The sequence below is a fragment of the Indicator indicator genome, chromosome 27 (assembly GCF_027791375.1).
Source record: "Indicator indicator isolate 239-I01 chromosome 27, UM_Iind_1.1, whole genome shotgun sequence".
Taxonomy (NCBI): Eukaryota; Metazoa; Chordata; class Aves; order Piciformes; family Indicatoridae; genus Indicator; species Indicator indicator.
Window position 1 is genome coordinate 11,176,954 of NC_072036.1, and position 23,904 is coordinate 11,200,857.

Genomic DNA, 23,904 nt, shown 5'->3' on the forward strand with positions numbered 1-23,904 from the left:
GAGCAAAAATTGTGAATTGTAAAGGCAGCTTTTAAAACAGCTCAGGTTTTTTGTGTGTGTAGGATAGAATACATTGGGAACCTCTGTTTATCTTCCCCCACCAGCTTGTCTACCTTTTGCATGCCTGCCCAGGCTGTGTGACTCTACCAGTGCTTCTCTCTTGCTAATTGGCACAGATCACTGGCCTGAAACAGTTGCTGCTGGGGCTCTTCACAGGTCAGACACATCTAAGGCAGAAGGTTACTTTAGATTAATATCAGGGTGGGTGCAACACATCTGCACTATCCAGGGGAAACAGCATTCATGTACTCAATTGTGTTCCACTATGGAGACAGAATCTAACCTGAGCATACATCAGCAGGTGCATGCCTGTGTGAAGGTGTGGAGCAGTTTGGTTACTCAATGAATCAGTGCTTGGCACTTTTTGCATAAGCACAGGCAGCAAACCTGCCTTTGTCCTAGGGTGCAATTTAATTTGAACTTTAAGGCCTTTTAGTCATCTGTCTAGCTGAGGGCGTGCATTGTGGTTTTGCTCATGTGTGAAGTCCATGACACAAAGGGAACTGCCTGAGTCAGAAAAGATGTGAGTGTGCTGGAGGTTTCATCCAGGGGGTTGGATGGGCTGTGTGCAGCCTATGTGGGTTTGCAGTGTTATGAGGATCCTCCAGTGTGTTGCTCTCTTCCCCCTCCCCTTGTCCCTGGCTCACTTATGTCTGTTCATCTCCCTATTGTAGTGCTGAGCTAAGGTGACATCCCTGTGCTCCTTGGAGTGACAGTCACTAACCATGAGGGTTACCAGATTGACCTGTGGGAGAAGGGGAGGGGAGGGCTGTGCTAATGACTACTTTCATGCCTTTTCCAAAAAAATGAAAACAAATAGAGGGCAAACCTCCATGGGATAACCTCTGTGGCAAACCTCTCACAGGGATTTCAGGCCCCTAAAATTCAGAACGTAGCAGACTGTGTGTTGAAATAAGAAGTGATTTGTAAACCTGTCCAAATAAAAATGGGTCTGCCCCTTTGCTGGACACTCACCTTTGCTCCTTCTGGCCAAAGCAACCTGTGAAATTGCATTAGTACACAGCTCTCAAATGCTCAGCTGGTTCTTCTCTAACCCCTGCTCCCTTCCCCCTTGATATGATTGAGCTGCAAGGTATCCTGTTATTAATTTAACTCTAATTTGAGCAGTCATTGACTGAGGCACTCTTGCAGTATTTGGATCAGCTTGCTCATGACTCCCCTGCTGATTTCTCCTTTGTTCCTTCCCATCAGTACCTTTTGCTTGTCGTTTTCTTCATGTCAGTGTCCCTCAATCTTCTAGAAGACAAAACAAAACAAAAAAAAAAGCAAACATCATGAGGACTGTAGTGATTACTTTGCTTTGTTCTGTGAAAGAATTCAAACAAAGGGCAATGTTCCTCCAAATGGAACTCCTGGAACCCACAGCTGACCTGGAAATGCTTAGTGATAGTAGCCTGTGCGTAACATCTCCTGCTTGTGGCTTCTAGAAGTACATAGAAAAGCTACACAGTAGCTCATAAATATCTGTTTAGCACATGCTGTTGGTTTTTTAGACACTTTAAGAATCTAGATTTTGTTCATAGCAGCAACACTACTTGTACTTTTCCTTTGCTTTCAGTCAAAGAAGCCTGGCTGAGATTACAGAGCTGATCCACACAGCCTTTCTGGTGCACCGTGGCATAGTGAACATTGGGGAGCTCAAGCCCTGCGATGGCCCTCTGAAGGATATGCAGTTTGGGAATAAAATGGCTGTTTTGAGTGGAGACTTTCTTCTAGCAAATGCTTGCACAAGCCTTGCTCAGCTGCAGAATACCAAGGTAAAAAAGGAAAACATTCTTTTACGGCCAGAGCAAGTAACTGTTAGTGAATCTTCCGGACAAGAGGCTCTTTAAAAGCTCAGCAGTGATGATGTGGAGCATCAAAGGATGATCAAATGATCAGTATGGTTAGAGATGGAGAGAGACTGGCAGGCTGCTGCTACTCTGAGCATGTTTACCACTCCCCTGTAAAATCACTGTGGGGAGATTTCAATGTGCATTCTGAAGCACTGGGTGAGTGGTTAATGTGGTGAACTTAACATATATGCAGTGGCATCCTGTTCTGGTGGATGAGAAGCTGGACATGAGCCAACAGTGTGTGCTTGCAGCCCAGAAGGCCATTGGCATCCTGGGCTGTATCAAAAGCAGTGTGGCCAGCAGATGGAGAGAGGGGATTCTGTCCCTCTGCTCTGGCAAGACCTCACCTGGAGTACTGCATCCAGCTCTGGAGCCCTCTACACAGGAAGGACATGTCTAGAGGAGAGCTGTGAAAATGATCAGGGGGCTGGAGCACCTCTGCTATGAGGACAAGCTGAGGGAGCTGGGGGTGTTCAGCCTGCAGAAGAGAAGGCTCCAAGGAGACCTAATAGCAGCCTGCCAGTGCCTGAAGGGGATTACAACAAGGCTGCAGAAGGATTGTTTGCAAAGGCCTGCAGGGATAGGATGAGGGGCAATGGCTTGAAATGAGAGAAGAGGAGTTTTGGATTGGATGTTAGGAACAAGTTCTGCACCATGAGGGTGCTGGAACATTACAACAAGTTGTCCAGGGAGGGAGAGTTGAGGCCCCATGGCTGGCGATACTCAAGGTGAGGGGACAAGGCTCTGAGCAACCTGCTCAGGTTGAGGATGTCCCTGCTGACTGCAGACACTTGGGAACATGGTCTAATGGCCATGGTGGTGTTGGGTTGATGGCTGAACTTGATGATCTTAGAGGTATTTTCCAACCTTAATGATTCTAAAGAGTGCAGCATTTTAGTCATAACAAAATGGGGTGCAATTGATTGTATTGGTTAGTGTTGATTTGTATCCTTTTTTGGGTTTAGTACCCATTCATTTTATATTTGATTTTATTTTATATTACTTTATTTTATATTTATTTTTTATTTTATATTATTTTTTATTTTATATTATTTTTATTTTATATTATTTTTATTTTATATTATTTTTATTTTATATTATTTTTATTTTATATTATTTTTATTTTATATTATTTTTATTTTATATTATTTTTATTTTACTTTATTTTACTTTATTTTACTTTATTTTACTTTATTTTACTTTAAATTTAATTTTATTCTATTAATTTTTTTTTTTTTTAATTTCTTAGTAAGATTTTTTTCAAGACAGACCAAAGAATTTAACCTTCCATCAAATGTTTGTTTCAGGAGAAGAGAAAACTTTGCATTTAGTCCATCATTAAGTATTGCAAGCAGCAATGTGTAATCCCTGAAGGCTTGCCAGAAAACCAGCCTACAGGGATCCGAAGCACAAGTGCAGAGAAAGACTTTTTTATGTGTTTTTTTTTTTCCCCAAAGCAATCATTATAGTGCATGTCAGAAAAATTCTGCCAAAACATTTTAACACTTTTTTTTTTTCCCCATTTTTCTGACATCTAAATACTTTCATAGCTTCTACATATGATAAGTGGGATGCCATTATGGAAACTGATTGACTTAGTAAATTATTCTTTTTCATATGCCTAACCCCACAAGCAAAGTTAGGAAAATTGAAGTAGGAGCTATAGAAATCTCTTGACAGGTGCAGTGATTTAACCATACTGTATTTATTCTTTTGTAAATGATGAATTTTCAAATCTGGCATCTGTTTTTCAGCAATGTGAAATAACTGTGACTTTTTTCCCTTCGTAATGTTGTGTTTTCTTTGATGTAAAAAAGTAAAAATCACAGTACTGCCTTCCCCCCCCTATTTTTATTGTTATTATTGCTGATATTTATTTGGGAGCCCAGGAATTCAGCTGGAGAAACCTAATAGAAGCTTTCAAGCACCCGAAGGGGGCCTACAAGAAGGCTGCAGAGGGACTGATACAAAGGCCTGCAGGGATAGAACGAGGGACAATGGTTTGAAATTAGAGCAGAGCAGATTTGGATTGGATGCTAAGAGCAAGTTCTGCACCATGAGGGTGGTGGAACACTGCAACACCTTGCCCAGGGAGGTAGTTGAGACCTTTCCCTGGAGCTATTCAAGGTCAGGCTGGACAAGGCTTTGAGCAACCTGGTCTAGTGCAGGATGTCCCTGCTGACTGCAGAGGGGTTGGACTGAATGACCTTTGGAGGTCTCTTCCAACCCAAACCATTCTATGATTCTATGAAACTGAGCAGCATTATCCATGGTACTGCCCATGCTAGGCTGTAACCTCTGTAGATGTGTACAGCTGCTGCATAGACTGGAATTTAAACTAAAGGGGGAGGTTACCATTAACTGAAACTACTGCTACCAAGATAATTTTATTGTGTTGTTAAACTCTTGTCTGAGCTTGTGTGTGATGCATTTATCTCAGTGCTTCTCTCGGGGCTGACAATTAGATGTGAAATTCTGTAGTCGTAATGAAATGCAGAGCTATTTTATAATTGCCAAGGGTAAAATTAGCAAAGTCAATTATTTTCCCTTAGGCTTTTCCCTGTAGACATTAAAAGGCTGCAAGGTAATTGCCTTAGGTAACACTTTGATTTTTAAATAACATTAAACATAGGAATTGTTGTTGTTAATTCGTAGTAATTTTCTTCTTCTTGCTACTGCTGTAGAATGTAACTGTAATGATGTTAACAAGATTGAAGGCTGGTGTTAGGGGGGTTCTTTTAAACTAGGGCTCCTACCAGGGTAATGAAGGGAGTGGAACATCTCCCTTGTGAGGAAAGGCTGAGGCAGCTGGGGCTCTTTAGCTTGAAGCAGGGGAGCCTGAGGGGTGACCTCATTCATGTTTATAGAGATGTGCAGGGCAGTGTGGGAAGGATGGAGCCAGGATCTGCTCAGTGATGTCCAGTGACAGGACAAGGGGCACTGGGTACAACCTGGAGCAGAGGAGGTTCCAGAGGAACACAGGGAAAAACTTTTTCACTGTGAGGGTGACTGAGCCCTGGAGCAGGCTGCCCAGATGTGCTGTGGAGTCTCCTTCTCTGGAGACATTCAAAACCTGCCTGGCTGTGTTTTAGTGTGACCTGCCCTGGGTGATCCTGCTTTGGTAGGGGGTTGGACTCAATGATTTCTGGAGGTCCCTTCCAACCCCTAACATTCTGTGATTTTGTGTGTGCTACGTCTGCTATGTTTGCTAAAGTTATGTGAAAGAAGTGTTTGAGGGGAGATATTTTGGGGCTTTTTTACATAAATCTGAGGTATAGGGACTCAAGGTGATTCTTCCCCTTTGCTCTGCCTACTTTGAATACTGCATCCTGTTCTGGTGTCCCCGAAAGAAGAAAGACACAGAGCTCTTGGAGCGAGTCCAGAGATGATCCAAGGGCTGGAGCACCTCTGCTATGAGGATAGGCTGAGGGAGCTGGGGTTGTTCAGCCTGGAGAAGAAAAGACTCTGGGGGGACTTTAGAGCTGCCTTCCAATGCCTGAAGGGATCCTGCAGCAAGGCTGGAGAGGGACTTTTCCTGAGGGTGTCTAGAGACAGGACAAGGGAGAATGGTTTGAAGCTGAGGGAGAGTAGGTTTAGACTGGATCTTAGGAAGAATTTCTTCAGTACGAGGGTGGTGAGACTCTGGAACAGGTTTCCCAGAGAGGTTGTGGATGCTCCCTCTGTGGAGGTGTTCAAGACCACATTGGATGAGGCCTGGAGTAGCCTAGAGTTGTTGAGAGGTGTCCCTACCTACAGCAGGGAAATTGGAGTAGCTGATCTCTGAGGCCCCTTCTAACCTACCCTACTGTGTGGTTCTATGGTTCTATGTGGTTCTATGATTCTATGAAGAAAAACAAACAAATAAATACAACAAAAAACCAACCAACCAAAAAAAAACCCCAACCAAGCAAAAAAACCCCAACCAAACCAAAAGAAAGGGAAAAAAGACAAAAAGAAGACAAAAGGAAAGCCCAGCAAAATATGCTAGTGATATTCTCTGTGGTTCTTACTGAGATCTTAAGAATGATTCTCTTTTTCCCACTATCAGTCAGCGAGCTCTTGTTGGAATGATTAAACTGTTCACAGAAGCACTTCAAAATCTGCAGCCTGAAAGCTTGGAATTGAATTTAAGAATCTTGTCTGTCAATGCAGAGCTCTGCCAGAAGACTATGTTATAGAGCATTGTTTTATTAAGCATTATTTGTTTAGAAATAAACAGGAGCACAGATGCAGTACTTCCATAGTGGATGTGTTTCCTTATGTTAAGTTTATGTATTCCTAGAGGCATAAATGTGCTGTTTACGAAATAGGCTTTGTGTTCCCATAAACATCAATAAGTTATTTATGTAAAGGATTCCTCTTTCTTCCTGTTGCAACAATCAGAATGTACATTGTGCTTCAGAAAGGAATTGCTTCATTTCAGCTAGGGCCACAAAGATGATGGGGGGGTGGGGTTGGAGCACCTCTGCTATGAGGACAGGCTGAGGGAGCTGGGGGTGTTTAGCCTGCAGAGTAGAAGGCTCCAGGGAGGCCTAACAGCAGCCTGCCAGTGCCTGAAGGGGCTGCAGAGGGACAGTTTGCAAAGGCCTGCAGGGACAGGATGAGGGGCAATAGTTTGAAATAAGAGATGGCCAGATTTAGACTGGGTGTTAGGAACAAGTTCTGCACCGTGGGGGTGATGGAAGACTGGAACATGTTGCCCAGGGAAGTGGTTGAGGCTCCATTCCTGGAAATATCTAAGTTCAGGCTGGACAAGGCTCTGAGCAACCTGATCTAGTGGAGGATGTCCCTGCTGACTGCAGGGGGGTTGGACTAGATGACCTTTGGAGGTCCCTTCCAACCTAAACCATTCTATGATTTTTCTATAGCATCAGGTGTGGTCCTATGAGGAAGACTCAGTTTAGACCTCGAACAACTTGGTTCTTTGTTGCCCATTGAAGGCTATGGAGAGAATCCCCTTTCTGGAATTGTGCCAGTTGCTCTTTGAATGTAAATTGACATTTTGGGGAACTGACAGACAAGTCAGCTAGAATCAACAATTTTAGTTTTTAAATGTTATTTAAGAAAAATAGTTCTTGTCTCAGGCCTTTTCTTTCCCTGAGTGATACCAAGAGAAGAACATAAATGTTTCACAAACATGTTTTTATTAAAACAGTGAAAAATCTTGGTTCAGCTAAAGAAATGTTTCATAGGATCAGTGTCACTTTTCTGGTCTGCTTTTCAAAACCAAAAGCTGCTTCTAAAGACTTTATAGAGTGCACACTATCAAGAATCCTGTAGGAAACATCCTTTTAAAAGCAAATGCTTTCCAAGAGCATTTAAAGCTTGCTAGAAAACCACTGCGAGGAGTCCATTCTGTGTGTTTCAACTAAGAGAGGGCCAGCTTCAAAAACCAGTAAAGCTCAAGATTATTTTGGTTGGTAAATGGGATTAATGGAAATAGGATTCAATAAGCATTACACTAAAAAAAAATTCTGGAGGCTGGCACACTTAGTTACCTGTAAGATAATGATGTTTGAGGAGATTACCAGGAAAAAAAATTGAATTCCAGTGTTCTTGGAACTCCTTGGAGTGTTTGCTTCCATTTTTTAATTTTTTTTTTTTTTTAGTTATTGTTGAACAATCAAAATCCAATTTCAGCTGCTTACTGAGTTTTGTCTTTAGCTTCCTAGTGCTGCAATGTTTCTGTGTCAAAAGCAGGAGAATATTTAATTTTAGTTTGTGTTTTTTTTCCCAAGTGTGGGCAAAAAAAATCAAAAAATTAATGCTTGTTTGGAGAGGGAATTGAAATGCAGGATGAAGGAATTGTTCTCTGTATATTTTATGTCTCTTGGCTATCTAATTTTCTTCTTTGCTTGTGCAAAGAAGTCTTGCTGTGTTTTCAAGTCTACACATCTGCAGCAAGGAGTAGGGTCTGTCAGAGCAGATGTGTGAGGAAAGGATATTGTTTCAGCAGTAAAAAAGGAAGGCATTACTTGTGGTCCTTCTTGAAAGAAATTTGGCAAAGCAAGGAAAGATCATCAAATAGAAATGGGGAAGGATGAGGAACAAAGATTCATCCATTGTTGTGTTCTTCCTGGTGCTGTTTCCTGTCTTCCCACAAAAGCTTCATCCTTTCCTTGATGTTCCCCTGGAAAATATCTGGTAGAGCCTGGAGAGACACTGCATTACTGCTCTGAAACAGAGTGGTCTGTGTAATCAATTCCATTTCAGCTGCTGAATTTCAAATTAAACCACCTCACATTGAATGAAACTCAAATTAATTCCTTTTTGTTTGTTTTTTATAAAGGAGACTGAAAACCAGATAAAAATACACATGCAGTGTTATGATGCAGTGAACTTTAAACAAACTATTTCAAAGACAAGTGAAGACAACCAAGTGCCTGAGTTGCTAAACTGATGGCATCCAGGGTGTTTAAAATCTAGCGCAGGATGAGTGGGGCCCAGAGTCCATTCTTTTTACTGTGCTTGAAGGAGTCTGAATCATGTCTTCTACCTTCAAAGAAAGAGGTCTACCCTAATGTCTTACAATTTTTTATTTCCCTGCAGTCCTTCTAGCTTCAAGGTTTCACCTGAATTAAAAATGCACCTCTGATTTTCATAGACAGAGCTGGATTTCCCAGGGTGGTCAACTGCAGGGGGCAACTGGGCTGCTGAACTTTGATGGTGAACATGGGGCCCTATTCTGTGTCATTCCTTATGCAGAATGCTTTGGGAATTCTGAAGCCTGAATTACATCTTATAAATGAGTCCTCAGAAAAGTGCCTGAAAGATTTAGTTTGATTTCAGGAAAAGGAGGGAGAAAGTTCAATGTGTGGTTGGTGGAACATCCTGAGTAATTTTCTGAACCGCTATGAAAATTGCCACTGTTTGGTTTGAGTTTTTTTTTTTTCTTCAATCAATATTTAGAAAATCTTGAGCTTGAGAAACTAGACTCAAAGTAAATTTAAAGAGCCTTGAAGTGCTAAAGATGTGCATTTTTGACAAAGAAGTTACAATACCAGAAAAGGATGAATTAAATTTCTTCGCTCTTCAAGGTCTTCTGACCTTGAAGCATAGCTCAGTCTTCTGGACTATTTCGTATCTGATAAATCAGAGGGGTCAGAGCATGAATTCTCTCTTGCTATGGAATCAGCAATCATACTTGAGCCCAGAATTTGCATCATGTTATACACTTAGCCTGCCTAGATAGTAGGAGAGATTTTGGTTTTAACAGTCCATCTCTTTTCCCTCCTAATGTCCATTCTAAATGGATGGCCTTTGTGTTGACCTCTTAAAGGCAGAAGAGGTCACATCTCTACAAAAGGTGCTGAAGTTGTACCTTCTTACTAAAAAAAAAAAAGAAACCAAGATCCAAGCACTGGCAGAAGTGTTACAGAACATGAATTTAAAAGGTGTGACATTATTTACATGTGCACTTCTCACCTGCAAGCAACAGGGTATCCCTCCTTGGGCTGCTCCTAGCCCTGCAGGTGCTCTGGGGGAAGCAGAACACACAATGCTGTGGAAGATGGAACAGGTTGCCCAGGGAGGTGGTGAAAGCCTCATCCTTGGAGTTTAAGGCTAGGCTGGATGTGGCTCTGAGCAACCTGATCTAGTGTGAGGTGTCCCTGCCCATGGCAGGGGGATTGGAACTGGATGATCCTTGAGGTCCCTTCCAACCCTGACAATTCTGATTCTATGCTGATGCAGAGTAGAAGTTTGTTTTCTCTCAGTACAAGGTTACTCCTGCTCACCTCGATTACCTAAGAAGGACCAGGCTTCTCAAATATAGGTAGAGGAGTGGAAAAATAGTGGGGAAAGAGATTCTGAATAAGGTGCCCCTGGTGTCTTTAGAGACTGCTGTTTTCAGGCACTAATTTTGGCAATCCTCTCTTGCCTTTCCCTATCTTTGAACTTGTTTAAAACGGAGCTCAGCCTTCAAATGAGAGAGAAGAAAAGTAGTTGGGAGCACTTGATTTTTTTCATCTGCCTTTCCTGCTCTTCAAACTCACATCTCAGAAATGTCAGCAAGTGGAACAGGGTACTGGTCAAGCAGAAAGACACAGAGTCACAGAGCGTCTTTGGTTGAAAGAGACCTTCAAGGTCATCCATGACAACCTTCAACCCAGCACAGCACTAAGCTGCATGATCTGGGGGAAAATCAGTTCCCTGTCACAGTTTTCCCCTTACATAAAACAGGAGGCAATAAATTTTTCAGGGGATGGTGATTGCTTTCAGATTTTCTGATGAAAAGTGCTACTTAAGAACCTAGTCAGTGGATCATTGACTGCATGAATGCTACTGAACCTGTAAGAATTTTTCTTCCCATATGTCAGCTTGGGATACAGAGGAAAATTTCCTGGTTTCCTCATCTCTCCATTCCATTCCCTAGCATTCAAGACCCCAGGCTGCTGATGTTAAGGAGCAGGTGCTTTTCAAAGCTCAGATTAAGGACTGATGAAGTTACAGAGCCTCATGCAAGCATCCCACTGTACTCCTGAAACTGGAATTTTGTTCCTGGTAGTGATCTGTGTGGTCTTGAATTTACCTTAAAAAATACTAAAACCCAAACAAACAAGGAGATGCTTGGAAAGAAAGGAGGTAGAATTGATGCAAAATTCTCACTAACATACAGCATTCAAGAGGTATTCACTATATGGATTCTTCTGACTGGTGGATGTGTAATTCTCCTAAGGTGCTTTATAAACAGTAAGGGGAAGAGGTACAACTGTTCACAAATGTTTCACTGAGACTGTTTTAAGCCAGTTAAAATTGCCTTTGAGAGTAGAGTTGCACTAAAAGGAGAGAGGAGAGATGGAAAAAAGAAACCTCGAAACAGGGTCCTGCTCAGTGTAGAGTTTCAGGCAAGAGAGGAAAAGGTCTGGTTATCCAGAGCCAGCTGCATTGTTCAAAGTTCATACTATCACTTTGACATTTCCAGTAGGACTCAGTGTCTTTGTAAATTCCTCTTCGTATTACCAGTGTAGGTCTCTGAGCTCAGACCATTTCACAAACCATAACATTTTTTAGTGAGTGATTGATCTGTATTATGTGTCCCAGCCATCAGAAGAATCTTGGGATGTTGCTTGTATAAACTGTAATACAATCTGATCCTGGGCGTTTGGTTACAGACTTTCATAGACCTATTGGCGATACTCAGTCCTCCTGGATTTGGGAATGAGGCTTATCTGATACCTTTTTAAAAAAAAAAAAAAAAAAGACAGAAAAAGGGGTGGGGGGGATAAAAAAAAAAGGCAAAAAGAAAAAAAAAACCCACCACCCGCATTTTCTCTGCTCCCCACTTAAATAACTCAACACATCTGGTAACACTGTAGGATCATTGTCCTCTCAGTTCCTTTGCAGCTCATATTGCTACAATATTTCTTGGGTTTCTAGTTTCCTAAAGGGCAATGTGATTTTTTTTTTTTTTTTATTTCCCCTCCCTCCTTACATTTTTTTTATTTGGAGGCTGTTTTATAGGTCTTGCAAATGAACCCATATGCATTGCAAGGAAAAAAAAAAAAAAACCAAACCAAAACCCAACAACCCACCATGACTTTTAATCAGCACCATTTCTAAAGTTAGAGCTTGCTCTATGGGTATGAATATGGATAGGAACCAGTGTTCAGGAAAAAAAAATATCAAAGAGAAAACACACAACCTTCCTGCTAGTACTCAAAAGTGGCATTCAAATGTGTTTTTATTATCAAATAAAGTATGCCTGGATGTTAAAATGCCTTTCTCTTAGGGGCTTTTATCATTTTATTTCTTGTCTTCGGTTACAAGAACGATAAAAAAAGGGAAACTAAACCTTTTAATTCAATAAGAGCTCCGGTGAATTTTAGGAAGCTAAAAGAGGAATCAGACTCATATGCATAGGAAATGAAACATCCCAGAAATGAAAAGTTTGTGAGCAACTGAAGGGCTAGCCTTAAGGTGTGCTGATTCGAAATGCCTGCATTTAATTTTGCAGTAAATCTGGAGTGGTTTGTTCCAATTAAGGCAGTTTATGTGCACGGCTTTAAATTGTACAGTAGTTCCTGGGAGACCTCGGCCTGCTTGTTTTACATTCTGGATCAAGTTCAGATTTTTTAGGCTTTGCTTGAATAAAATAAAAAAGTCTGAAGCCTGAAGATAATACAGATTGATAAATCTGATTTAAACATTCCCGTGTCGCAGCCTCTGAGTGTATGTGGTACAGCTGAGCCTCGGGCCATGCACTAAATACATCCACAGTGCGCTCCCAGGGCACCCAGTACCGAATGATCGCGTTGGAAAGGTTACCTTGCTGTGGATTCTGACTCTTTTTGTATCAGCCACAAAGATTAGAATTTTAACAGCTCCCAATGAGAGGTATTGTGAAGCATTTACTTGGCAGGGAAAAACAAAACAAAACAAAACAAAGCAAAGCCCAGACGAGGCAGTGTCTCATATTCATGAACTGGGATTTATTAGTTGTGTGAACGTCCTTGTGAGAATACACTGCATAGTTCATGCTTTAGAGAGAGGGGGGAAAGTCTTGGTTTTCATTTGTATTAACTCAAAACTCTGATAGAGGAGTTACTGCACGAGAGGTTTAGCACAGAGACAGGATCATGCTTCTGCAGAATTTATCCCAGTAAATTGTAAAATGGCTTAGGTTGGAAGGGACCTCAGAGATCATCTACTCCAAACTCCCCACCACGGGCAGGGACACCTCTCAACTAGACTCAGCTGCTCAAGGCCACATCATACCTGGCCTTGAACACCCCCAGGGAGGAGACATCCACAACTTCCCTGGGGCAGCCTGTTCCAGAGGCTCACCACCCTTGTGCTGAAGAACTTCTTCCTAAGATCCAGTCTAACCCTGCTCTCCTTCAGCTTCAAGCCATTCCCCCTTGTTCTATTGACAGGCATCCTTATGTAAAGTATCCCTCTGCAGCCTTCCTGTAGGATCCCTTTAGGTATTGGAAGGCAGCTCTAAGGTCCCCCTAGAGTCTTCTCCAGGCTTTCTGCAAGGAAGGTTATGACCATTTATCCTTCTGGAAACCTGTCAGCAGCTTTGTTAGGAAATTTAGTGGTAATTGCAGATGTAAGGCTTTTTCTCCTTTTCTTTTACAGGTTGTGGAGCTCATTTCAAGTGCTATTGGTGACTTAGTTCAAGGTATATATTACGAAAACTCAAAATCATCTGAGGTAAGAATTCCAAGTTTTACTTACTCAAGAAGTTTGGTGATATTAATGTGTGACTGCAATAAATGTAATGAATTTCTCATGTCTGTAAAAGGAGGAGTGAGAGTGAAGTATAAAAGTAGCTGCAGTACTCTGGTGAGTTTCAGCAGTAACATCCTTATGGCACCTGTGAACTCGAATGGAAATTTCTAGAAATGCTCAGAGAGCGACCAAAAGTCACCATGCACACAGCGTGGGCAAAACCAGCAGCTGCCAGCATTTCACACCAAATCACAGAATCACAGGATGTTAGGGGTTGGAAGGGGCCTTGAAAGATCATCCAGTCCCACCCCCCTGCCAGAGCAGGATCACCCAGGGCAGGTCACACAAGAACGTGGCCAGGCAGGTTTTGAATGTCTCCAGAGAAGGAGACTAACCTCATTGAAGCTCTCATTTTTCTTGACAGCAGTTAGGTAGGGAATGATCACAGTGATGAGCCAAGCTCTTTCCTTGGAGGAAGCAAGAGCCTCTAGCAGGGAAGGGGTAATGGCATGCCTGGGATATGCCCAGGGCCATGGGCTGGCCATGCAGCACCAAGTGGGACCTTCTGTACCTGCTGTGTTTAACCTGTGGACTTCAGCCTTTGGGGTTGCCCTCAAGTACTCTGCTCAGAGTTGTATGTTAAAATAGATGATGTCTTTGGGATTTTTGCAAAGCAAGTTGAACATTTAATTTTCTATATTCAGGCAGATTTCTAAATACAAGTAAGTCTCAGACACTGAAAATATAAAAAAAAAAAAGCAGCTAGCTACTTTTTGTGTATAGAAATAAAGCTCTACAAATTCAAGTTGCACCAGGGGAGATTTAGGTTGGATATTAGAAGAAACTTCTTCACTGAAAGGGTTCTCAAACACTGGAGCAGGCTCTCCAGGGAAATGGTTGAATCCCCATCCCTGGAGATGTTTAAAAGAGGCAGAGATGTGGTGCTGAGGGACATGGGTTAGCACCAGACTTGGTATTTAGGTAATGGTTGGACTCAATGATCTTTAAGGTCTCTTCCAGCCAAACTGATTTATGACTCTGTAAGTTCATCTCAGCAATGAAACTGCATTTTATTTTAACCATGGCCCCTGTATAACTGAGAAATGTTGTGAACGATTTTGGGTTCCTGCCACTGCAGAAGGTCTTCATCTACTTTTTCTTAGTCTTTCTTTTTCCGTTTATTTTCTGTTGAATTGCTGAAGCACTCCACATGTGTAGCTTGCAAGGGAAGTGTGAGATAAACTGAGCACAGCTGCATGATGTTTATCCTGGCCTGGCCCAGTTACAACTAGCAGACTGGCTTTGTTTCTGTGACTTCTTCTGTCGGAGAAGAGTTGCAAGTACAGCATGTCCTTTCTAAGGGGAGCCCAGCTGACATGAGACACAACCTGTGTGGTGGCATAATAGACACTGAAATTTACATGGCAGGGTCTGAATTTATTCTGGTAGTTCATGGCTTCTTATGAGACTGAGAACAGAAAGTTCTGCTTTACAAGTAGATCTACAAGATCTGCTTTATTTTTTTTTTCCAATCTCATCCCCTAAGAAATTTGGTTCCATGCTGAGTATGAGAGAGATCCCTTCTGCTTTCCTCACGCTACCCTGCTGAGAGAGTGTCCCATTCATAACCTGAACACCTCTCCAAATCATAGAATCACAGAATGGTTTGGGTTGGAAGGAACCTCCAAAGCTCATCTAGTCCAACACCCAAGCAGTCAGCAGGGACATCCTCCACTACATCAGGTTGCTCAGAGCCTTGTCCAGCCTGATCTTGGATATCTCCAGGGATGGGATCTCAACCACTTCCCTGGGCAACATGTTCCAGTCTTCCACCACCCTCATGGTGCAGAACTTGTTCCTAACAATCTAAATCTGCTTTTCTCTCATTTCAAGCCATTGTCCCTCATCCTGTCCCTGCAGGCCTTTGCAAGCAGTCCCTCTGCAACCTTCTTGTAGCCCCTTCAGGTACTGCCAGGGTGCTGTTAGTTCTCCCTGGAGCTTTCTCTTCCCCAGGCTGAACAACCCCAGCTCCCTCCATCTATCTTATTTGTATCCTTTGTATATCTTCACTCCATCTCTAATTGCAATTTGACTGAAAAAAAAAAAGTGAGCTACATTTCCTGGAGCTAAGAGAAATACTTTAATCTGCTCTGCAACTAAGTCTCAAATGTCAAACTTCACTTCTTTTTAAGAGTAGGGCATAGGGCTGTTAGTAATGGCATTTGCAGGAGGATATCTTCTCACCTATTCTTTGGTGGTTGTTCCTTTTTGAGGCAGGAAAACTGTACTTCATATGTTAAATGTCTTTAATGCAGTTGTTGCAAAGCCTCTCAGTACCTTAAAATAGACTAATTCAGCAGCAAGTTGTTTTCAGTTTTGCTAGATGTCTACATAGATGGTAGACAAAAATAACTCTGTAAAATTAACCTTTCTGCTCTGAGATCCTAAGTTCATGTTTACAAAAAATTCCCACAACAGTTTGTTTGCTTCATGTGGATGACCCAGCAGGAAAATTGCCCTAACAAGACTGACCTTATTTACTCCTAAAGACAAATAAAGGATGTAATTGTTTGGCAGCTCTCATTATCACTTTTCAGACCACTTGCAGTCCTGCAGCCATCCCATTTTAGTGCATTCTGCTTGGTGATTCTCCATCTCGTCTGCGTATGGAGTCATTAGATGTGTATGAAAGGGGAAAAATAAAGATGTTGTTTAACTTTTCATTTTCATTTGAAGTTGCAGACCAAACTACAAAGTGTAGGCTTTGGGTGAAAAGACAGCCTGAAGGTCAGGACTGCCACTTGTATTCAAAGACTAAGATCAAATCAACTATACCACCTGGAACACTGTGTCCAGCCATGGTGCCCCAAGCACCTGCTGGAGCAGGTCCAGAGGAGGCCATAAAGGTGATCAGAGGGCTGGAGAACCTCACCTCTGGGAGGCAGGCTGAGAGAGTTGGGGCTGTTCAACCTGGAGAACAGAAGACTGGGGAGACCTTATTGTAGCCTTCCAGTACCTGAAGGGGGCTGCAAGAAAGCTGGGGAGGGACTTCTTGCAAGGGTTTGGAGTAATGAGGAGCAATGGCTTTAAGCCTGAGGAAGGGAGATTTAGACTGGGTATTAGGAAGAAATTCTTTACAGTGAGGGTGGTGAGACACTGGAACAGGTTGCCCAGGGAGGTTGTGGATGCTCCCTCCATGGAGGTGTTCAAGGCAACGTTGGATGAGGCTTTGAGCAGCTGAGTCTAGCTGAGAGTTGTCCCTGTCCATGGCAGGGAGGTTGGAGTAGATGATCTCTGAGGTCCCTTCCAACCTAAACCATTCTCTGATTCTATGATCAAGCTGTAATCACTATTCAAGCTCCTCCAGTTCCTGCAGCTGATGTTTGCATTTCTGTTGCTGCTCAAAGGCTCCAGCGAGCAAACATTCTCAACTCAAGGGCCTTCTGAAAGACTTTCTAACTTCATAAAAATTGGTTCAGGATGCCTTTCTAGAATGTTTTTGTCTTAGTTGGACTGAAAACAAATAATTATGAAAAAACCCTGCCAATTTTTCAATGTCATCCAGGAAATTTTTAGTAAATACTGGTTCTTTTCACTGAGCAGATTGGTTGTTAAAGGCAAAGATTGTGTTGCGTCTTCCAAGAGCTCCTGATTTGAAATTTAAAATAAATTGATCTATATCTGAGTGGAAAAGAGAGGAGGGGGGAAAAAAAAAAAAGACTTGATATATAGGAAACTACTTGAATTAAATGCTCATTTTGATATTTTGCCAGTCATGGGAATTTGCACATGCTCTGGGCTGAGTTAAGATATTAAAACAAAAATATGGCAGTGAAATGAAACAGGAGGAAAGTTTAGGCTTCACTTTGTAAGTTATCATATGCATAATAGCAAACATGTGGTTTCTCTGTTCCTCACTTCCCTTGTAGAAGTTAATAGCATGTCTGAAAGCAAAGGCATTTTGATACAGCTCTGTGTTCCTTGGCATTGCAGAATCCTCCTACTTTTTCCATTAGTCTCAAATTATCCTCTCCCTTGTAACGCAGCACTTCTGGGTGATATCCATAAGGGAGGAAAATCAGAGCTGAACGGATGGATTCTATTTCATTTGTTACTGATTGCATGACAGATAATACCTTGCTAGAAAACTGTAGGGTCACACAGAATTACTTCTGGCTCTTTTCTCAGTGATTTGATTGACGTCACATTGAGGGGAAAAGGCTTCTTACATAAGAGGGTTTTTATATTGCTCTTTTAAAGACCTTTTGGCTTAGTCTGTGCTACAGATTTGGCTGAACTGAGAAGTTACAAACTTTTAAACATTTTTATGCTTGAATTTTTTTCCCCTGTAGCTTCTCATTACTGACTTTATTATTTTTTATTGTATGATTTTTATTGTATGATTTTATTGTATGATTTTATTGTATGATTTTATTGTATGATTTTTATTGTATGGTTTTTATTGTATGGTTTTATTGTATGATTCTATTGCATGATTCTATTGCATGATTCTATTGCATGATTCTATTGCATGATTTTATTGCATGATTTTTATTGCGTGATTTTTATTGCGTGATTTTTATTGCGTGATTTTTATTGCGTGATTTTTATTGCGTGATTTTTATTGCGTGATTTTTATTGCGTGATTTTTATTGCGTGATTTTTATTGCGTGATTTTTATTGCGTGATTTTTATTGCGTGATTTTTATTGCGTGATTTATGTTGTATGCTTTTTAATTTTTTAATTCTATTATTTTAAAAACAATATTTAAAAAATTTATTATTTTTAAATTTTATTATTTTTAATGTTATTTTTAAATGTTATTTTTAAATGTTATTTTTTAAATGTTCTTTTTTTACAAATTTTTAAAATGTTATTATTTTGTAAATGTTATTTTAAAAATTATTATTTTTAAAATGTTATTATTTTTTAAATGTTATTATTTTTACTGATTTGATTATTTTAAAAATTGTATTATTTTTACTGTTTTTATTATTTTTACTGATTTTATTATTGGCTTAATGTGGCTCTGAGCAACCTGGTCTAGCGTGAGGTGTCCCTGCCCATGGCAGAGGGTTGGAACTAGATGATCTTTGAGGACCCTTCCAACCTTGACAATTCTATGATTCTATGATTTTCTAAGTGAAACAATTGTGAACTTTTATGGTTTTGTATTTTTTTTTTTTTACCTAAAGGTGTGATAGTAACATGCATATGTGAGAAAAATTACAAGTCATGCCTAGCTTTGAAGGCTCATTAGTAAAATAGTGGCATGTTAACACCTTGTGAGCCAAAAGAGCTGCAGTTGAATTTGGGCTTGGGGGAGAAAGAATTGGATCTGTGTTAATTAAAACAGTGTGGAAAGTAATCCGAGTTAGTATTTTTTGGATACAAAGGATTTCGAGAAGGATTTGAGCATCTCTGCACTTAGAGTCAAGGTGACAAAGTTCACTACAGGCATCACTGAGATCTCTTACCAGTCCCCTGGGAAAGTTAATACCTGGCATTCGAAATCACACCTCTATTTATTTATTTATTTATTTATTTTATACTTTCAGTCATTTCTTGCCCTTAATCTAGGGAGTAGAAGAGGTACAAGTCCTCCATCACAACCCTTCATTTTCCCAATGCAATTCTAGAAGGACTTTTAATATCTTTTGTAATTTTTTTTCCCCAGACTACAAAGGAGAAATTGTAGGCACTTCTCAAGCTTGTTTGGGATTGTTTGTTCTTGCTAACTGGCAAGGGGCTGAAGTGCAGCTGTATGCTGTTTTTTTTTTGGGGGGGGGAGGGTGTTGTCTTTTTTCTTTCTTTTTCTCCCCAGTCCCTCACGTGGAATATAGTCGGCTGCTCTCGTTCAGTACAATGATGCAGTCATTAAGGATCTATGTTGAATCTTTTGACAGCTGCACGTGTTTTGCATTGTTCTTTTTTGAGCGGAAAATGAAAATGCTGTTTGCTGAAGCTGCCAGTGGTTTTTTTTCTGCTCCTTTTCTCTACTCACACCCAAAAGAATGCCCTTCTTCATTTAGCACTGTGGCACTCAGAGTTTCCTTAGTGGCCCCACGTCATGTTATCCTGTGCCATGCTCTGACAAAAGGTGACACAGCTGCAGTTGTGGTGTTTTCATGTTAGCCTTTGTTTCATTTTCAGGAGAACTGTCTTACAGATGATATCAGTATATCTACATGGAAGGAGCAGGTTTTCCTGTCACATAGTGCCTTGCTGGCAAAGAGCTGCCAGGCTGCAATGGAGCTAGCAAAGCACAGTGCTGAGATTCAGGACATGGCATTCCAGTATGGAAAGCACATGTCCATGAGTCATAAGGTATGCCTTTTGCTTTCCTTTTGGGGTCTGAAATACAGAAAGACTTGTAAGATGTGTTGCTCTTGAGCTCTCTTGTATGCTGCCACTATGCTGTAGACTTCTGCCAGCAGGTCAGTGAAGGTGAGAGATTTGACTGCTGCCTAGTGTGAAGATGTTTGCAGAAACTCCTGGCCATGTAGCTTATTTTATTCAAGGTTCTGTTAATGTCCCTACATCTTCCTGTAGAAGCTTAAAACTTTACCTTCTCCTCTCCTATATTTCTCCCTAAAGCCACTGTCCCAGCAGCAGGAGTTGCAGGAGGAAGCATGTGTTGGGTCTTAGCTGCCACTATACAGAAATCTGTACCAAGAGGCTCAGCTGCCTGCAGCAGCACATGAGCTGCAGTGGCTGAAGGACCTGTGTGTGTTCCCTTGTGAATAATCTGCTGTGGTGGGAACTTCCAGAGCGAGTAGCTGGAGGACAAGGAGAGAGGTCACCAGACAAGAGCAGCCTACACCTCTGCAGCAGCAGGATTTCCCAGACAAGGCCTCTGATGCCTATTAGAAGTCTGTCAGTCTACAGCAAGTTAATCCAAAGGAAAACACAGAGTGTGAAACTCAGAGCCTTGGCAGTCTCTGTTTTTGCTCTAAAGATCTGCTCCTTCTGTATTGCACTACTTGCAAGTATAGATGTAGCTTGAGACGGACAGGAAGAGCTCCCGTCCACCTCAGCTGAGCTGGTTTAGACAGTTTCCAGTTCCTCCAGGACAAGGATGGGGTTTTACAAAGCACAGCTTTACTGCTATTACAAGGTACAGCTCCACCAGTGAATTGCTTCTAGTGCAGGCTGCAGTGTTAATGTTTTAATGTTAACACCTTCACCATTGCCATGCAGTTGGGTGTAAAGCATTGCATCATTTTCCTAGAAAGCTCCTGGCTGGGGAATGTTTCCTTTGTCAGAAGGAGGGTCATATTACATCAGCTTCCTTGAGTACAGAAAAGTAGACAGCATTGCCCTTCACAGATTAAAAATTGATATTCTTCCCATCAAAGACTGAATCATTCTTTCCTTCATATTTTTCTTCTTCCTGCTGCTAAGCAGTCACCTACCTGGCTGTGTCCTGTCGCTTGCTCAGCTTTCCAAGCTGTCCTTTACCCATTTCTTTGGAGATTCTCTACATGTTTCTCTTTGCCACAACTTTCCTCCACTGCAATGCTTTCCACATGTTCCTACCCCTTCCCCAAACTTGAAAAAGTGCAACCAAAGTACCAAGTGTCAAAGCAGAAAGTGGTGAGCAGGTATGGAAGTAGGATATGGACCTTGGCTTGGTGAGTAGGTGGATGATATGTATAGGCTGCTCCTGGGAACTGAAGAAAGATGTTCTTCTCTTTCAGCTGCATTCAGACCTCCAGCCATTTGTTAAAGAAAGTTCTAGTGACACTATGGCCTTCAGTTTGAATTCTGCTCCTGCAGTCCTCCATCAGGAATTCCTTGGAAGGGAAGCATGGATTAAACAGATCCAAGAGGTAAGAATTTCTTAGGTTTGCCATGTGTATCTCTTCCTGTCTGTACTTTCAGTCTGCAAAGAAACTTCAAAACTAACAACGGACAGGTCAGCACAGGGGGCTCCTCTGCTCTCCAAGACTTACCACCTCTCACTTCCATGCTTTCAAGAGGGGGAGGTCCAAGCACCTGGCAGTCAAGCTCTGTCAGACTTTGTCAGTGCAACAAGCAATAATATTTGCATGCAGCATGTCTGCTTCTCTGCACTACTAGTGCAGTCCCAGGTCTTAGCTTCAAGCTGCTCTCACTGGCAGCTTGCATCAGAGAACCTTGCGTGGTAGTGCTTGAAAGGTAGGCACAGATTTCCTTCTGCCAGCTTGGCTGGGAGCAGTAATTTTGGGTGGGGGGGAGACCTGGGAGACTTGGCTTCCTGACCACTAGCAAAATATTTGTGAGATCCAGCTGGCTGGTGTCCTTATTCTTTGTTCTCTTCATTCAGCTGTTCTTTTCCTCTGATCCTTAGATGAGGAAAGCAGTAAGAACTTGATAACTACATGGTGTAGACCTTTTTTACATATCATGTAGCACAGCAAGACTCTAGTCCATGAATAGTTTTCTGGGTGCTGCTGAAACACAGATTGATAACTGTAGAAGACAGCAGGGAGGGAAAACACCAAAATGGCCAAAAATAAGCATTCTGTCGAGTTCCTGCCTCAGTTGGACGTGTTTTGTCTCTCTAAACAGTGGTGATGACTACAAATTGGAAGTTCCTGCAGCTGTTACACAGATTTTTCAAGTGGAAAGTCTGCTGCCTTCAGTAAGAAGCTCTCTCTGTGCAAGCATATTCATTCGAGATGTGCTTGCTGATGGCTCCTTTCCTTGGCTGGTGTGAAAGCAGCAACCTTGGGTAGAGGGTGTGGAGTCTGTGCCTCTGCCTAGTTCTGTGTTCATGATGGCCAGGTTGCAACCTCCCTTCATGTGCTGCAAGCAAGAGGCAAAGTGAAATTTTGGGCAGTAGCTTACAGTGGTCTGGAGTTAGGGGATCTTTAAGTGTAGCAAAGCCTTTGTCCTGTTGCAGTTAGGCTGTGGTGGTAGTTTGGAATGTGTGACAGGGAATTTTGGAATTCTGCAATCTCAACACAAGGCTCATGTGTGAGTTGCATGCAAATGATTTGGATGATTGCTGTTGGAGACTAATGGTATTACTACAGCACAGGGGATAAAAGCTTTGAAACAATTTCCCATCTGCAGAGTGTAGAGGAGGCTGCAGGACTCCAGGAGCGCCGTCTGTCTGCTTGCTAATTCTCCTACCAAAAATGGGCATTATGGAAGCCATGAAGCTGTTCTCTCTGAAGGGGCAGGGGGAAGTGACATGCCCTGTACAAAAGTATCTACCAACTGCTGCTTTTTAGCTCAGTACAAAATGGAACACCTCATCCAGGAGCCTTTCTTGGCTTGTGTTGTTTTAGAAAGGAAAACTACCTTTAGCTAGCTATGTGCTCTTTGAGATGTCCTCCATAGCCACACTCACTATGTGACATTCACTGTAGGCCAGGCACTCAAACCAGAGATGTTCTCATGCTGGCAGCACTCAGAAGAGCAGGCTCCTAAGCCACTCTCCTCCACCCTCCTGTGCAGTGTCATTTGGTTTCAACAGGCAAAGCACACACAGTGCACTCAGTCCCTCTCAGGTAGAATTTTTCTTAATAGCTGAGTTTGACTCATGGGGAAATGGCTTTATGGACCTTTAATTACTGCTAATTCTCCTTTATTGTTTGCCCATAAAGCATTCATAGGATCAACTGAAGCCCACTCCTCTTAGCAACTTCCTCCTCCTGCATGAAGGTCTTGAAGAAAGTGGATGTAGAGAGAGCCCCATTGCACCCAGTAGCCCCTACAGTGTTACACTACTCAGAAAGCTTGTGGCTAGGAGTCAGTGCTTGTCTTGCATCTCTCAGATGAAAGCAGCCTTTCAAGAGAGGTCATGAAGGATGGCTGAACTGCCATGTCTGAGAACAGGGTCAGTAAACATCAAAGAGCCAAACTACTGTGAGCATAAAAAAGAGAGGAAAAAAAAGCAAAGGTGCAAATGTACTGAAGAAGGCCTAGGAAACAGCTCAGAAAAGGTTGCTGCTTGGAGAAGCACAACTGCCATTGACTTGAGTGCTTGAGAGGAACAGAGCCTGAGAAATGTTCTTGCAATGTGTCCTAGGTGCAGGAGGAGGCACGCTGAGCACACCGCCTGAGACTGTTAGAACTGAAAAGCATCTTCCTCAAACACCTTGGCAAATCTCCACTGCAGGGTGAATCTGCATGCAGGCAATCATTTGTTAAAGAACATGCTTCTGGTGTGTTCTGATTTGCAATCTCACTACCAGATCTATTTTGAAGAAGCTGTAAGATCCAACCGGTGTGAATAAAAGTTGGCAAATCAAAGAGCTGGGAATACACAAATAAGGAAGCAGTAATTGGCAGTAGTCTTGCTGCTCCCAAATGCTACCAGGCTGTTTTCTTAATATGCATTCCAGAAAAGCTGACTCTTAAGAAGCTTAATGAGAGCAGTAAAGAGGTTTTGTGGATCAGTCCCCTTTCCCCTTTGGAAAAATCAGGTTTCTTATCTACTGTTTTCCTTCCTGTTCTGCTTGCTTTAGTCTCTTGCTGGTTCTTTATTTTATTTTTCTGCCCTTACAAAAAGTAATTTATTTTCCAAACCTGTGCCACCTCAGCAACACCTCTTCAAAGCTGTGCTTGCCCTGTGGTGTTCCTCTTCAGTGTAGGTCTCAGGCCTTCTCCTTGTGCCAGCTGGCCTGCCTCTTCTTGGCTGCTCTCTGAAGTCCTCACAGTGGACATAGAGAGGCAGTAGTCCTCATCTTTGCAGGAGACATGTTACAGAAGAGCTGAGGTTTATGGTCTCCCTTGGTGGAAGCCAGAGGGAAAGAAGTGGGTGATGTTTTTCTTGGTGTGTCTGAAAAGAGAAGAGCTGGGGTTGGATGAGGTGATGAT

General features: G+C 42.0%; 1 protein-coding gene across 1 annotated transcript in view; it reads left to right on the top strand.

Annotated features, from left to right (window-relative positions):
- PDSS2 (decaprenyl diphosphate synthase subunit 2) overlaps window positions 1–23,904 on the top strand; it is a 72,035-nt gene that overhangs the window by 42,481 nt on the left and 5,650 nt on the right. The window contains exons 3-6 of the mRNA XM_054393143.1: window positions 1,640–1,838; window positions 12,999–13,073; window positions 19,249–19,419; window positions 20,793–20,924. Of these exons, the coding sequence (XP_054249118.1) occupies window positions 1,640–1,838; window positions 12,999–13,073; window positions 19,249–19,419; window positions 20,793–20,924 (577 nt within the window). The remainder of the gene's footprint in view (window positions 1–1,639; window positions 1,839–12,998; window positions 13,074–19,248; window positions 19,420–20,792; window positions 20,925–23,904) is intronic.